Raw genomic sequence first — 15,308 nt, forward strand, 5'->3', positions numbered from 1 at the left:
TGTCCTCCACCCCCTGTCCTCATTGTTCCCTCATGTGGACCCCAGTCGTCGACCTTGGGGCCTATCCTGAATCCAGCCTGATTTGTCTCGAGATCCCTAACTAGTTACATCTACAAAGACCATACTTTGCAACAAGGTCACCTTCTGAGGTCTGGGTAGACATGAATTTGGGGGACGCTCTTCAACCCTGACAGCGTGTAATGCTGGATTGGCATATCTCCCCACCACTTGACGAGCTGAACACTAACGTAGTAAACGTACTTCTTGGCAAAGGTGTACCTGAAAGTAAATTGAACTGAAAAAGAACAAATTTTTTTTGTCGGTGATTAATTTCAATAGCGTTAGTCAAGGTGCCGTAGGTTGTTCAGTTGCGAAGCACCGCGTAAGCACGTCTTCTGGAAAATCAGAATCTGCCAGTGGCATGTGGCATGGTTTTTAAAGGAGTTTTTAACAGTAAAAACGATTGACAGAAATTTTGTGGGAACCAAAGGACATTTCTGCACGCTCCCTGAGAGTCTGGGTCCGGCTGGGTGGGCGGCGGTCGGCTCCTCGAGAGGACGGGTGTGGAGAGGCGTCAGGAGTCCCGGGCCGGGGCCCTGAGTGCGGCCTCTGCAGGTGTGGGTCCAGGGCCACAGGCGGGTGCCGGCAAGCCCCAGGTCACTCTGAGGGACAGGCTGCCCGGCCCCCGACTCACTTCACTTTGCTTTTCTCTTCCAAATTAACTGCACAACGAGGATGCGACAGGGACCGGCCGGCACCTCCAGGCCCCTGTGTTGGGGCTGCGGTCGGGGAACCACAGCCTGAGAAGCGCCTCAGGTCGAGCCGCGCACCAGCTGGGGTGACGGGCCCCGCAGGTGTGCACGCAAGGTGCCCGCCTTTCACGTGACGTGGACGTCATGGCTCGTGTCCCCTCTGGGCTGGACCGTGCCCGGGGCGGCCCTGTTACAGCCTCGATGTTTCCGGAACACGCGTGGGAGGCTGCCCTCTGTGTTCTGAGAGGCTGTGGGGTCCTGCGGGTTGTTGGCCTTTCCTGCATCACATTCTCCTCTTTCTGTCTGCTGAGTCCTCACAGCCGGCAGGGAGTAGATAGAAGGACCGTGAGGCCCAGGGCGGCTCCGTGGCCCCGGGGAGAGCAGAGCCGCCGTTTTCTTTCCCACGGCCTGGATGGTGGTTCTTGTTTCACACACGCCCGTGGCGGGTCTGATACTCTGATTTCGGTTACGGCTTTGCGGTCGGCTGCCCCAGAGCTGGGGTCTCTTCCACGTCTGTCCAGCCGATGTTTCCTGCGTGCCTGTGGTGCACGCCAGGGTGGACGTGTGGCCCGGGGCCCTCGTGGCAACGGTCCTGGGTCCCAGGAGAGCCGTGGGGGTGGGTCTGCCAGCCTGGGGACACGAGTGCTGTGTTTCGTCTGCCCCATCCTCTTGGGAGGCCCAGGAGCAGCCTGAGAACAGCGTCGTCCAGGGTGTCTGTGCTTCCCGTGACCCTGTTCTTGGAAGCACCTGCCTCTTGCGGGAGGGCCCTGTTTCAGACGCACCTGTGTCTGTGACCTTGGTGTCAGCCGGAGGCCAGCGGGGCGTGTCTTGGGATGGGGCCTCCTGTGGGCAAGGCCTGGCTGGGAGCCGTGGAGTCCTGTGGGGTTCTTAAGCATGGTCTGGGGGCATCAATGCCATTGGCGGTGTGGACGGGAGGAGGGGGGGTGGTACAGCCCTGGGTGGGCACTGGGATGTGGGCAGCCAGGAGGAGGGGGCCGGGACGAGGGTAGAGCGTCCTCCGTCCATCCCCCTCCAAGGCCTCAGAGCGGGGCCTCTGCCCCTGCGATCTGCCGAGGAGGCGAGTGGGGCGCCTGACCTGTCCTTCTGAAGCACCGCGTGGCCCAGGAAAGAGCACAGGTCAGGGAGAAGCCCGCTGGGGCTTGGCCCGGACCCACGCTGCCCACCACCGACCTGGGCCTGTGCCCGGCACTGTCCGTCCTCCCCTCCACCTGGGTAGACAGGCGGACTGCCCTCTGCAGCGACCCCCTCCTGGGGCCGCCAGTTATGGACACCCACTTTCAGTGCCTGAAGACGGGGTGCCAGGGACGGGAAGAGAAGGCTGTGCGGGCCTCCACCCTCCGTCCTCGAGGTGGCCTGTGCCCACCCCACGCGTAGCCTTCGGCGGGCCCGAGGTCGGCGTGGCAGGGGACCCCGAATGTCGTGGACCGTGCCGCAGCTGCGTGTGAGGAGGCCTGAGGAGGCCTCGAGGCGGGACTGTGCCTCCTGCCTGACGGCGACTTCCGGAAGCGTGTGGTCACGTTGTGTGTGAGCGGGTCCCTTCTGCTGAGCACTGCCGGGTGAGAAGCCACCACCGGACTGGGTTTGGGTTTTGTTGCCGAGCCCCACCGAGGGCGGTGAGGTCAGCCTCCCCGGACTTGGCGTCCGGGGTTCTTCGCCTCCTGGGTGCCACCCCCGTGCTCGCTGGCAAACCTGTCTGCAAACCAGCGAGGGGCCAGTGAGCGGATGGCAGCCTCCAGGAGGCATGGGCCGCCACCGACCCTCCTGCGGGCAAAGGAGGTGGGGCCGGTCAGGCCCCCGAGTGCAGGAAGGGGAACCAGGTCACTTGTGGAGCCGGACGGAGACGGGTGGCCGAGTCCTGCCGGCAGCAGCCTCGGGAAGAGCCGCAGAGCGAGGGAGCCCGTCCCCCGGGAATCGGCAGCTTCCTGTTTCAGATGCAAATTCATGCCGACGTGCTTGCAGAGCAGAACCGAGAGGACCGGACTTGGTGCTGCTGGATGTAATTGAAACGTGCACAGATTCCACACGATTGTCACGTGCCGTCCGGTGGGCCGTGCGTCACGAAGCTGCTTATTGACGCAGCCTCTGGCTCAGCCCCGCTGGCAGGATCGCTCAGAGGGTACGTTTTGTGCCTTGCGCCGTGGCAACTGGCAGCTGGAACGCTCAGCTGGCCGCAGTGACAAAGAGCATCAGCAGTGCCAGGCGCTCCCGTCCCGGCGAGGCCCGGCCCACGCCCACCTGCCGTGCTTCATCCCCGACAGCGATGGTGGCGGATGCGTTTTTGGAGGCTGGCGGCCGTCTTGAAGACCAGTTGCCAGTTACTGACACGTGCACATGCGCCCGGGTGCCAGGTGGGCCCCTGGGGACTCGGGTCCTGTGAGGACCCGTCGGGGGGGGGGGCGCCCCCAGCACTGACAGCGCCGGCCTGGGAAGGGGCCAGAAGGAACCACGCAGGGCACACCCCCCACGTCACGAAACCACCGCAGACCACAGCCGGCAAGAGTGGTGCGGCCAGGCTTCCCGGTGGCCGGAGCCCCGTCCCCAGACCGCCCTCCTTCCCTCGGGGCCCCCGCGTCCTGGGGAGGGCGCTCCCACTCGGCCTGAGGGGGCATCACCCCATCACGCCCTTGCCAGCCCCCCTCCCCCAGGAGGCCCTCCAGGAACCACCCAGCTGCACGGTCACGGCGCCCACACGGAGCGCCAGACAGCGGGCTGGCTCGCGTCTGCTCTCCAGTGAGCTCGTTGAACCCAACCCCAGCCGTGCCTCCGCACCCCAACACTCAGCCCGGGTCGTGGGGCACACAGACCCCCCCCGGCAGCCAGCTGGCATTTCCGCCTGTGTTGTGGCAATGAGTGGTGGGAGCAAGCAGTTGAGGAGAGGGCAGCCTGGCAACCTGAGACAGCTGGAAGGGTTGCCCCGGCCCCCGCCCCCGTGATGCGCCGCGAGAGAGCCTCCTGGGGAACGGGGCTTTCACAGACCTTTAGCAGCTCTGAGAGGGTGTGGGTTTAAATGTGCAGACAGCTCTGTCCCCCGTGTCTCGGGCAAACGCTGGTGGGCGTGAGTGTTTCCGATCTGAATTGGGAGCCAGTGTAGACGGGGCTGGGCGTGCCGGCGGCCTCCTTGGCTCTGGGCACTCTTGTGTCTGTGGACTCCAGGAGTTGCAGCCGCTGGGTCGGGCGCTCGTGCAGGCGCCTTAGCGTCTGTGCTCAGCTTGTCTGTGTGGCTTTTGAACAGTCAGAGTTTAAAGCAGCCAATTTACGCATCTAAATTGTTAGGTTTATTTACTTACTGTTCCAAAAAAGGAGAATCCGGTCTGTTTTGATAAGGGGCCCGAGACACGAACCTGAAACCAACTACGTAAGGTCACAGTTATGACCGTTCTGGGTTTCACGGATTTCCTGGATTTTCTGCCAGGAAGTTTGCCTTACAAACATTAGCTGGCCTTTCCAACTGGTACACTGATGTCCCAACAATCATCGCCACGATGATGGAAAGAGAAGAAAAAAGACAAGAGCGCTGGTGCCTTTCGCCCTCGCCTGTCCCCTGTGGGAGAGCCTGATTTTCTGCTTCGTGGACGGCTCTGTGCTCACTAATGTGCGTCCTGCTGTGTGCATCACTGCTCTCCCGCTGCTCTTTGGGTCAGCACGGCCCGCGGGGGTTCTAGGACCGTCCACCTCTGGGCCAGAGCTGGTGGGCAGGCTCCCTGTCTGTCTGTGGCCTGCGTGGGCGCTAGGAGGAAGCGCCAGGCTGGGGGTTCCCGCTCCGCCTGCCCTGCCTTGTCCCGGGGTGTCCTCAAGAGACCAGACCGAGAGCATGTCTAGGCCCCAGCCGGGGCCTTGCTGCAGGCGTCACCCCTGGGGAGCCGTCCCGGGCCCGAGCCGCGTGCATTGCACACCCCGGCCGGAGACACACCTGGCTTCCTTCCAGAACACTGGCCGAGGGGCCCGTGTGGGCTCAGAACCGCCACGGGCTTGCCCAGCGTGCCGCTCCGTTAGCGCCTGCCCTGGTGGCCAGGCCGATAGGGAGTTCGCGGGAGCCGTCCTGGGAGGAGATGAAAGAAAGCGTCTTTATGGTGTTGTTGTTCTGGAGGAACAGTGCACAATCTGAAACAAAGAGGGGGAAGGCGCCGTGGCGGCTGACCTAACCCTCGTAACGGCGCCTCCCCACGACCTGCCACCAGCCCCCAGGGCCCCCGCTGCGGCATCCTCAGCACTCTGGGGCCCCCAGAGGCGGTGTCTCCCCCCACTTACTAATAGACGCCTTTCCTCCTGGGAGCGCAGGGATCTGGTGGGAAAACCTTTGGAAGAGACAGAGCGCTCACCGGAAGGGCCTCCGGGAGGTTAGCACAAACGGGCTGGCGGACCGTTTGGGGCAGTTCCTGCTGGAGGCAGGGGCACCTCTCCAGAGAGAGGACAAGACCCCGGGGCTGCTCTCCGTGTCGGGCAGGCCACCCTGGTCCCGAGAACCGGGGAGGGGGGGGTCGGCACCGGGACGCGCTCGCGTGACGGTGGCTGTTTGCGGGCGGCAGGCCCGCCGCCCTCGCCTGCCGCTGCTCCCTCCTGCCTCCCGGGAGCTGTGCGTGCGGGCGCGTGTGCACGGTGTGCCCTGTGTGTGCCTCGCTGGCACACGTGTGCGCTGAACGCAGGCGTGTGTACTCACATGCACGTAGCCCACCTGCGTACACGTGTGTGTGCCTGTGCGTGACGGGAAGGAAGCCAAAACGGCCAGAATTCGTGCCGCGCCTGCCCACTGGTGGCCCACGCTGTCACCAGGGCGGGATGGGCGTGTCCTTGCTTCTCTGGCCACCGGCCTCTTCTCTCTGTCAGGGCTCCCCGGTGGGGGGGGGGGGCGGGAGGGCCTCACCTGCAGGGGCTCTGCTCACCCTGCCGAGGCGGGGGGGGGGGGGGGAGCGGCTTCTCCGCGCTCGTTCTCTGCGGTGCCGTGTGAACCCTCCCCCAGCGGGGACGGTCAGAGAGCGTTGGGCGAGAGGCTCTTTCCCGAGCTCTTTCCCTCAGATGCGTAGGTTACCAGGGACCAAGGCAACTTTTAAAGCCGCCAGTTTCCATTCCAGAACCTCCAGAGCCGTGATTCAGTGGTGCCTCCCGTCAAGCCCTCGCGTACTCTCGGGACTCAGAACGATGTCTGCAGATGCGAATCACCAGAGAACGTTAATCTCGTGGGACCGACAATGCTTATCTTGTGTCCCTGGCACTTAGATGGATGTCCAGGGCACGGGGATGTCTGTCGAAACCTGATGCTCTAATTCTCTGCCCCTACTCGGCAGAGAGCCCGTGTGGGATGCTAGGGCCCCCACCCCGGGCTGACCCGTTGGTGGGTTCGGAGGCCCCTGTACCCCTGACTCGGAGAGGTGTGTGCAGGCGGCCAGGGGCAAGTTCCAGGACATCGTGTGGGCCCCTCGCGGCCAGCGCCTCTGGGAGGACCGTCCGTGTCACGAGATGACGTTTATTGTCTCGAGCCAGCTGTTGTCTAGAGTCGTTTGAAAACTTCAGTTTTAAAAGGTAATGATTCTCCGTTAACTGGTTTTAAGGAGAATCTGTGGAATGTATCCAGGGGCCTTTGTGAACTACCTTTTAGGAACGTTTCCTCTTCTGCGGCGACTGCCCCATGAGAGGGGCTGGCTGAACCTTGGGCACTCAGCCCCCTCTTTATTTTCAGCCACCAACTGAATGACAACGACGACGGGGCGGAGGGCAGGTCTCGCTGACATGCCTCCGGTCGATGGTTTTTCGGGGAAGGCGGCCTGCGCCGCGCGCAGGGCTGGCCTCCCGGCGCTGGCTGCTGAGGGACCACTTTCCCTGACATCTGTGTGATCCGGGGGCGGGGGCGAGGAACCCCAAGATTCCGGTCCCAGGGAACGGGAGCAGACCGTCCCAGGGCTGGGGAGCAGCTCTGTGCCGGCGACCTGAGTGCAAGCCGTTCTCAGCCTGGTTCTTGCTGGACACACAGCACAGAGCAGGCGAGTGTGGTCTCACATGGGGGTTCCACGCCTGTCCCTCCCGGACGCAGGTGCACAAGGGGGAAGGAGGCGCTGGGTCGAGTGCGCGCTCGTGCCAACCGTGTGGCTGGCGAGGCTCCAGCACCACAGATACCCCATTCCGAACGTGGGCGGACCCCTTGGAGGGGCTGTGAGATCGCCCCCTGGGCCCGGGTGAATCCCGGCTAGGGTCGCCAGTGGGAGCTCAGCATCCCGGTCTCGGGTCCGTCAGACGAGCCCCCACTCCCGGAGGTGAGGGGCCCCCGGGCGCGTGCATGGGGCCTGCAGACGGGGATGAGACGTGCCGTTTCCGGGGAGGAAGTCCCCCTGTGAGCACACGGAGCTCTGGGCCCCTGGAGAAGGCCGTGCGCGGGCACCTGCCCGTTTCTGGGTTCATCCAGGCCCCGGGCCCACACCCCTTTCTGGGCAGCAGAGGCTGGTTACTTACAGTGGCTCCAACTTCCTGCACTGTGTTCCCTGCCCTGCGCCTCCCGGCTTCCGGAGGCATCCGCAGCCCCTCCCTGACCCCAGAGGCCGCCTTGGGCACTGTTCGCCGGCAGACGGCTTCGCTTCACTCTGTGCCTCCGTAGCATGGCTTTGCTGCCGTTTCACTGCAGCTGTTTGTCAGGAGGGTCCCGGGAAGGGTCCTGGGGACGGTGGCACGGGCCCCGCAGCTGACCCTGAGAGGCACTGGCCCGCCCGCGGAGGCTGGTGCTGCACCCCCGGCCCTGGAGGTCAGCCGGCTCCGGTCCTCCTCCCGACTCTGGGGTCCGTGACGTGCCAGAGAGCCCGCCGGCCAAAGGAAGCGTGTCCCTGAGACTCACGATGCCCGTGGGGCCTCCCTGCTCCCGGCTCCTTGACCCTCCGTGGAAGGCCGGAGGCGTTTTCAGTCCGTTTCTTCTGCAGACTTCTGTCGCCTTGGCCAGACTCAGCCGTGAGCGTCTGGGGCTGAAATTAGACTGGGGCGCTCCTCCGTTTCCGGTTTCACAAGGGTCTGCATGTCCCGCACCAGGCTGTCAGCCGGCAAAAGCAGCGGCAGGGCCGCGGTTCCAGGGAGAGGTGTGAACCACGGGGCACATGTCTCTTCAAGCCCACCCACCGGCTCACCGAGGCCAGGCCGCCAGTGAGGAGGGAGCGTCCTCCCGAGTCCCTGGGCACACGGCTGGGGCAGGGCTCAGGGCTTCTCCCCCACCCTCTGCCCTCCTGCTCCGTCCTCCCTCCTGCTTCCTCCCTCCTCCTCCTACTGCTCCGTCCTCCTTCCTGCTTCGTCCCTCCTCCTCCTCCTGCTTGTTCTTCCTCCTGCTTCCTACTCCCTCCTCCCTCCTGCTCCGTCCTCCCTCCTGCTTCCTCCCTCCTCCTCCTCCTGCTTGTTCTTCCTCCTGCTTCCTACTCCCTCCTCCCTCCTGCTCCCTCCTCCCTCCTGCTTCCTCCCTCCTCCTCCCCCTCTCTCCTCCCTCCTTCTCCCTCCTCCTCCCCCCTCCTCACTCCCTCCTTTCTTCTCCTTCTCTGCTCCCTTCTCTGTTGTTACTGATGTCTGAGATGTGCCAGATGCACACTTTCCTCCACCGTCACTTTCTTCGGATGGGTTACTCCTTTCTCCTTGTTGCTGGGATGAGGCTCGTAAGTGGCTAAAGCTGGGTTAGCTCACACCTCGGGAGCCTCGCCCGGGAGCGCCAGGTGGGGGGGCCGGCAGGTGCAGGGTGCCCCCACCAAGCCCGTTCTGTGCTGTGAGGCTCTCCCAGGTCACGGTGCCTCCTCCCGAGGGTCTGGGTGCGAAAACAGGGAAGTCTGCTTCCTGCGGCCATAGCCTGATTCCTTCAGAATTTGCTGGACTGTTTCCCACAGCGCTGCCTGTACTGTGTCTGTGTGGGGACCCAGCCGGCCTCGTGGCCGCATCCAGTCAGTTCAGCCCGTGGTGTTCTCGCCCCTGCGCGGAGGGAGGGAAGGCAGGGGCCTTTCGAGGGGTCCCGGCCCGGGCACCGCCGTCCGCGCCCCGCACGTTCAACGGTCAGCAGACATCTGGCCTGGCTGGTTTTCGTTGCCGACTGAAGTCAGGATTAAAACTTGCCCCCACCTCTTTGTGGGCCCCTAGACAACGGCCCTGCTCACGCCTCCAGACGGCGAGCATCTGGCCTCTGTGAGATACGGGCCGGCGTCAGGAGCCCCTGCCCCCTTGGTGCGGATGTGGGATGGGCTTTGCTGGGGCCAGTGGCCAGTGGCCAGTGGCCAGGTCAGGAGGCCACGGTGATGAATTTGTGTGGCGGCCCTCCTGCTCCCTGAGGTGCCTCCGGGACCTTGTGGTCCTGGTCCCGTGGCTCTGTCTGCCCAGCACAGGGGAGTGGGCCTCCTCGGGAGGCTCCGGGCAGGTCGGGCAGGCCGTCTGCTGAGAACCTGCCATGTGCTCGTGGCCTTCGGTGGGTCCCAGCCCTCGCTGGCAGGTGGGCTCGGTCGCCAGAAGGGAGGGCGTGGCCCACCAACAAAGAGATGGCTTGTGTCAAAACACAGAGACAGGACTGTGCCCACCGACTGCCAGGACACAGGACACGCAGGCCGTTGGAAGAGGTCTTTCCAGGCGTGAGGACCCAAGTCCCCGGGAGCTCGTCTCTGGTTCCTGCAGCCACGGTGGCTTCGGCGGCTCCCGCACAAGCTCTGGGGATGGGGCGTCCTGGCCCTGGCGAGGGGCCTGCTGACCCCAGGCTCACCCCCACCGCATCCCAGAGCGGCCCGTGCCGTGACCCCGAGCGGCATCTGAACATGCACGGCGGGGTCCGTGTGCGGGCCTGGGCCGGGGGTGGGGATCCTTGTGAGCCTGAGGGAGACCGAGACCCCTGCCCGCTCCCGGGGGGGCTCCTCCTGAATCTGCGGGGGAGAGCGAGACCAAACTTGTGTTCCCGTCCATGCGGGCCTCGCCGACAGAGGCAGGACCGGGGATTTACGTCCAGCGGACACACTCTGGGGAAACCGCACGGTGGAAGTGAGTGCTGGCCGTCCTGCCCCTCCGCCTCCTCCCGCCACAGTCCCTGGATGAGGGACTGCCACCTGCGGGGAACCTGCTCAGAAGCCACATTTACGGCCGGGCGGGAGCGTCACGGCCGTCGTCCGTGCAGCTGGAGGCCTCGGCCCTTCTGATGCCTCTCGGGTGGACACAGCCCAGCATCCCGGCTTTTACTTCAGTTCACACACTGAGCCGTCCAAACAGGGAAACTTCGCAGACTCTGGTTCAGGCTCTGTTCCTGATGGAGTTTTTTAAGTTTACGTTTATACGTTTTTGTTCTGTGTGCTTCTTACCAACACAGACTGAAACGTACCGCGTGGAACCTTGGAACGTCCTTCCTAACAGGCGTATCCCATCCCAAGCTGCCCCCAGATCAGGCTTTGCTCAGTAAGGCCCAGAAGGAGACTCAAACTGGGGACTTTGCTGAGCCGTCCGGTCCAGGACCGGCCGGCATTCCCGGGAATCCCCGAGCCCCTCGCCTCTGGAGCTCTGCCCTGCAGGTGTCAGGTGCCTGTGTAGCTGGTGCTTGAAGTGGGGACTGAGCTCCGCCCGCGCCCCGTCCCTGCTGCCATGGACCGCAGGGTCCTTCTGTCTGCAGCAGAGGGTAGAGGGTGGGCTCTGCGAGACGGTGTCGGATGGCCCGGCCGGAAGGGTCCACGCGTGCTGCCTCTGGTAGAGTTTTGGACCATGGGGGAGGACTGGGCCAGTCAGGTAGGCTGTGAATGACAGGATTCACAGAAAACACTGGCACTGGCCCTCTGGGCTGACACTGGGGTCCGGGTCCTGGGGACACCCCGTCCCGGCAGCCTACTTCGAAAGTTATCACACTGAGAAGAAACACGGGACTTTCCTTAGCCGCACGACAGGTGGGCGTCCTTGGCGACAGCGGCCCCGCGAGGTTCCAAGACAAAAGTCAGGTGCTCGAGTGCCGAGAGGACGGACTGCGGGAACGTCCTGTCTGGCGCCCCTTCGTGTGGCTGCTGATAACGAAATAAATCTCGGATGGCTCTGTAGAAATAGCATTTGGGGCATTTCTTTTTCTCCTTTCAAAGGAAAGATCCCTTCCATGAGGAGGCGAGCGGAAAGGCCCCGGCACGTTTCTGCATGATTGGCCGTGACTGCGGATTGAAAGCCGAGGCGAGGCCGCGGCCAGGCCCGATCACTTCTTTAAAACCCCTTGAATGTGGTGGCTCCACGGGAGGGCACAGAGAAAGGGCCGGAGGGCAGGAGGCACAGGGCGGCCCTCTCAGAGCGCCCGGGCTGATCAGATGTTTATCCTCTGGGAGCCCGCCCGAAATGGCCAGATAAAGCAATTCCTTTGAAAAGTTTCTAGCAGGTGCCTTTGGGAGAAGAAGGGAGAATCCCCTGAATCGCGTCCTGGGGTGGCCACAATGGCCGTCTGCCCGCCCGGGGGGCCCTCCCCCATTCACGGAAGTGCTTGAGCCACTTAAGCGCATTAGCATCTGGATGCAGCTGGACCTCCGAGGACGGGGGCGGCCGGGGGCGGCCGGCGGCCGGGCTCTGCTCCAGATTCTTCTGTGCTTGTTCTAATCCTCACCGCTTGAAGGCGGCCAGACTGATTTGTGACACATGAGTCCAAAAGCCACTTTGGGGGCTTGACCTGCCTAGCTGATCTGTGCTCTGAATGTCAATGGCCTGTCCTGGAGCACGCTCTGGGGACGGTGGCGGTGGCCGCTGCCTCCCCTGCCGCATGCTGGGCGGTGTGTGTGTGTGTGTGTGTGTGTGCGCGTGTGTGTCCCCAGCAAACCTGGGAGGGGTCTGCAGAGGGGCCGGGGGGCTCGTCCCGGGGGTCCCTGCCCCCTCCACCAAAACCGGCCCCTCAGTGGGCCTCTCCGGGCTGACACCACTCTCCCCTGGGGGACGTGTGTCCAGCTTTGCAAAGGCCTTCAGTGGAGGATGTGCTCAAAAAGTCAGAATTCGTTGTTTTCCTGCAGTGTTCTTTTTTAAATAAAAGTCATCGAGTCATGTTTTAGAGAGCGGCTCCGTTGAGGTGTAGTTTACAGACAGGCCTCGGTCCGGGGTGGACTCTCCTTGGCCGCCCCCAGGCAGCTTCGGCTCTGCCTTCTGCCTCCAGCTGCCCTTCCTGGACACGTTGTGCACATGGACCCTGGTGACGGGACCTTCCCACGAGGAAAGAGCGTCATCCGCCGCACGGGGTGGGGGCCAGCTCCCCAGTCCTCTGTCCTCTCCCGTGAAGGTCTATCCTTTCGGCACATCCCGAACTTCTTTTGTTGAACATATTCCTAAGTACCCGTGACCCAGCCTGCGACTTCTCACTGCCCAGAGCAGGCTTGCCCCGCTGGGTGGGGGTCTCCAGTGTGCTGCACCCATCCACACCTTTCCTGCCTCACACCCAGCTTGACACTAGAGGAGTTTTCTCGGCAAGCCTGGATTTAACTTAGTCCATGAACTGGGGTGTGCTGTGGGGAGTGTCCCAGCCTTGCGGCCCTGGGGGTGACCCAAAAACCCAGCATGGCCTCTGTGCTCCCTGGCGTTGCCTTCCGGGTCCTGTCCCACCGCCCACCTGAGGCAGATCTCATCGCAGGGTGTCCCCAGCCTGCTGTGGGGACACCGTGAAGGGCAGAGACCTCCCCGCCCCTCCGCTGCTCGTGCTGATTTCAGTGAAGCCTCCGGCAGATCTAGGGTCCAGGCCCCGCCGGCTTGGGGGCAGCACGGGGAACAGAGATGGGCAGGGAGGCCGGGGCCGCCAGAGGTGCACGGCACTTCCCGACAGGCCTGCCCTTGGAGAGTGTGCCTGGTCAGCTGGTCGTGCTCCCGCTCCCGTGTGGCGGGCCCGTGGTCCCTTTCCGGGGACGCGTGGAGCCAGGCGGAAGCAGCCTGGAAAGGACAGGGCAGGGGGGAGAGGCCAGGAGGTGTGCTGATTGCTTTCAGGGGACACGGGCTGCGGGCCCCTCTCTGCGGGGACTGAGTCCCTTCTGTGTCTTTCCCAGACTCTCTGCACACAGGCCACGATGCAGACAGTCCGGGCCGCCGACACCAACGAGGTGGTGAAGCTGATATTCCGCGAGTCGGACAACGACCGGAAGGTAAGAGAGCCCTCAACCGTGGCCCCTGGAGCTGGGCTCTCTGGACTGTGCGGGAGGCGCTGTCTCTGCTCCGCCCACACTGGCGTCCACTTCTCCTTTCCAGGTGATGCTTCAGCTGGAAAAGAAAGTCTTCCACTACTTCAACCAGGAGGTTTTCCGCGACAACAACGGCACCGCGGTGAGCCCCGCTGTCCCCTGTCCCCGGGCTGTGGCTGCTGGCCCAGCGTCTGGTTGTTGGGCGGCCCGGGCGGCCCCTGTGTGGGCGGCGCCCCAGGTGCTCGGACGGCTGACGCACCTGACCGGGCGTCTCCGTGGCTGTGCGCGTGCATGTGTGCGTGAAACGTGCATCTCAAACCAGTCGGTGGAGCCCTGGTCCCGCGGGAACCGCCCTCTTCCCCGAAGCCACCTCGTGCCCTGCAGAGTCCGGAGAGGCCGTGCAGGGCGACCAGATTCGCGTGACGGGATCAGCGCCTGTTTGTCACGTGCTTATCGGTGTCTGTTTCGTGTAGACCAACAGGTGACGTGTGGTGTTTGCCAGTCTCCGAGGCCTAAGCGTCCCCCGTGTGGCCGGTTCCAGGCCCCCGGGGTTCCGTGGCGCAGGGGCGGGCCCTGGGTGGGGCACCTGCCCGCCCTCTGTCCTTCGTGCTCTCCCTCCCCCCACCCCGCTCTGTAGAGGCTCTGTGCACAGCTGCCCCCCCCCCATGACCCCTGTTCAGCTCCCAGTCTGTCCGCACCCTGGCGGTCCGGCCCCCGTGCCTCCGAGACCCCTGGGACCATGTCAGGGACGTCTTTCTGCCAAAGCCTGGGGGTGGTTCTTGGACCGTGGGCCCCGCCCCACCATCCCTGTTCTCACCTCTCTGCCTCTGGGAGCCCAGCCGTGCTGAGCGTGGGCTGCACCTGTGCCTCAGTTTCCCCTCGGCGCAAGTGGAGCTCTGCCCGTGTCAGTGCCGGGCGACAGGCACTGCCCCCGTCCCTGTCCCCTCGTCTGTCCCCACCAGCCCGGGGCCACTGCCTCTCGCTCGCCGCAGGAGCCCACCCAGCGCGCCCCCAGCCCAGAGCCCAGCCAGGGGCTTGTCCCCTGCACAGAGAGTCAGGCCTCAGCTCCAGGCCCGCAGCCACAGGCCTCCGGTGAGCCTCTGTGTGCTCCCCCGGCCCCACGCCCCGTGCAGGGGACCCAGCAGATGCTCTGCTCCTCCCACCAGCCTGTCCCAGCGGGGGCTCTGCCCTTCGGGCCTGGCCAGACCACATGTCACGTCCTCGAGGGGCCTCAGGCCCAGGCAAGGTGACTCTCCCTCCGCAGCCTCCGCAGCGCCCAGCTCAGCACGCGGACGCTTACAGCCCAGGCGGCTTCCCTAGGCGGGAAGCACCAGGGTAAGGACCGTGCCTGCCTGCCGTCTGCACCTAAGAGGACAGCACGCCTGTGATTTCCGGGCCCGGGGACCTGGGGGCACAGGGGAGCCCGAGGCACTGTTGTGGTGAAGTGCCCGGGAGACCGGGCATGCCACGCTGTTTCTGGGCAGCTGTGTGAGACTTCTTGAGCTCAGAGTCAGGGTGGGCTTTCAGGGGCCCCTGCTGCAGAGGCAACGCCTCGGAGCGGGGGGCAGTGAGGCCACCAGGGAAGTAGCAAAGCCGAGGGTCCAGCAGTGGACACATGGACGCGGGGCTGGCACGGGGGCAGCCAGGGACCGGACCGTTCGGGAAGGAGCAGGAGGTGGGCCAGAAGGACGTCCCGTGGGGTCTGAGCCAGGGCGGCGCGGGGGGCCCGGGAGACGGCGTGTGTTCTGGAAATGGGGGGCCGGTGCACACGGACCCGCATCATGGGCAGAGCTGACATCTGGACAGAGCTCACGGTACTGCCGTTAGAAATGACAAGTGTTGTCACTGTCGGACGTAATAATTTTTATTTCCGTATTTATCCGCATATGAAACTTTTTAAGAGGGAGGAAGATTAGAACGTTTGAATTTCAAAGATTTAAAAATGCAGCACAGAGTTAGAATAGGTTTCCACATGGTGTTTTGGGGAAGACCCCACGTGCCCCTTCGTCGTGTCTGTCAGGAATCTCACGTGTCGGGGGCGCGCCCGGGCCCGGGGCCTCCGCGGGGCATCTGCCTGGCTCCTCCAGGCTTGGGTGGCCGGCCACGCCGCCCCCCTGCTGCTGCGGGCCCCGGGGGCTCCGTGCCTTCGGAGACACCTGGCGGGGTCACGCTGACGCCCGTGCCCCTGGCCGCGACCCGGCACGTTGAAAAGCCGCCTCCGCGTCACTCACGCACAGGAAGTAGGGTCGTCGGGACCGGCCGCGGGGGACAAGATAAATGGTGTGACGAGCCATGCCACCGCCGCGGCGAGGCACGCAGCCCCACGGCCACGGGACAAACTACCCGTCCTCAGGATGGATGTGCCTGCGCCGGACGCGGCCCCAAAATCCATCGCGCCCTCCATCAAGCACCGGTCTTGTACCCGTCTGACAGAAATTTAATT

At 64.3% G+C, this 15,308-nt stretch overlaps 1 protein-coding gene across 10 annotated transcripts in view; it reads left to right on the top strand.

Moving 5' to 3' along the window:
* INPP5A (inositol polyphosphate-5-phosphatase A) overlaps positions 1-15,308 on the top strand; it is a 175,548-nt gene that overhangs the window by 140,269 nt on the left and 19,971 nt on the right. For 8 of the 10 annotated variants that reach the window (XM_047073641.1, XM_047073642.1, XM_047073647.1 and 5 more), the window contains 2 exons: positions 12,734-12,829; positions 12,933-13,007. The exons of 1 other annotated variant lie outside the window; for it this stretch is intronic. In XM_047073641.1, coding sequence (XP_046929597.1) covers positions 12,734-12,829; positions 12,933-13,007 — 171 coding nt within the window. Of the gene's footprint in view, positions 1-12,733; positions 12,830-12,932; positions 13,008-13,187; positions 14,201-15,308 lie in introns of all 10 variants that reach the window. One more of the 10 variants, XR_006960969.1, reaches the window with a different exon arrangement.

The sequence above is a fragment of the Lynx rufus genome, unplaced genomic scaffold (genome assembly GCF_022079265.1).
Source record: "Lynx rufus isolate CCGP_SWC_20201006 ecotype Redwood Valley unplaced genomic scaffold, mLynRuf1.p SCAF_11, whole genome shotgun sequence".
NCBI classification, from domain to species: domain Eukaryota; kingdom Metazoa; phylum Chordata; class Mammalia; order Carnivora; family Felidae; genus Lynx; species Lynx rufus.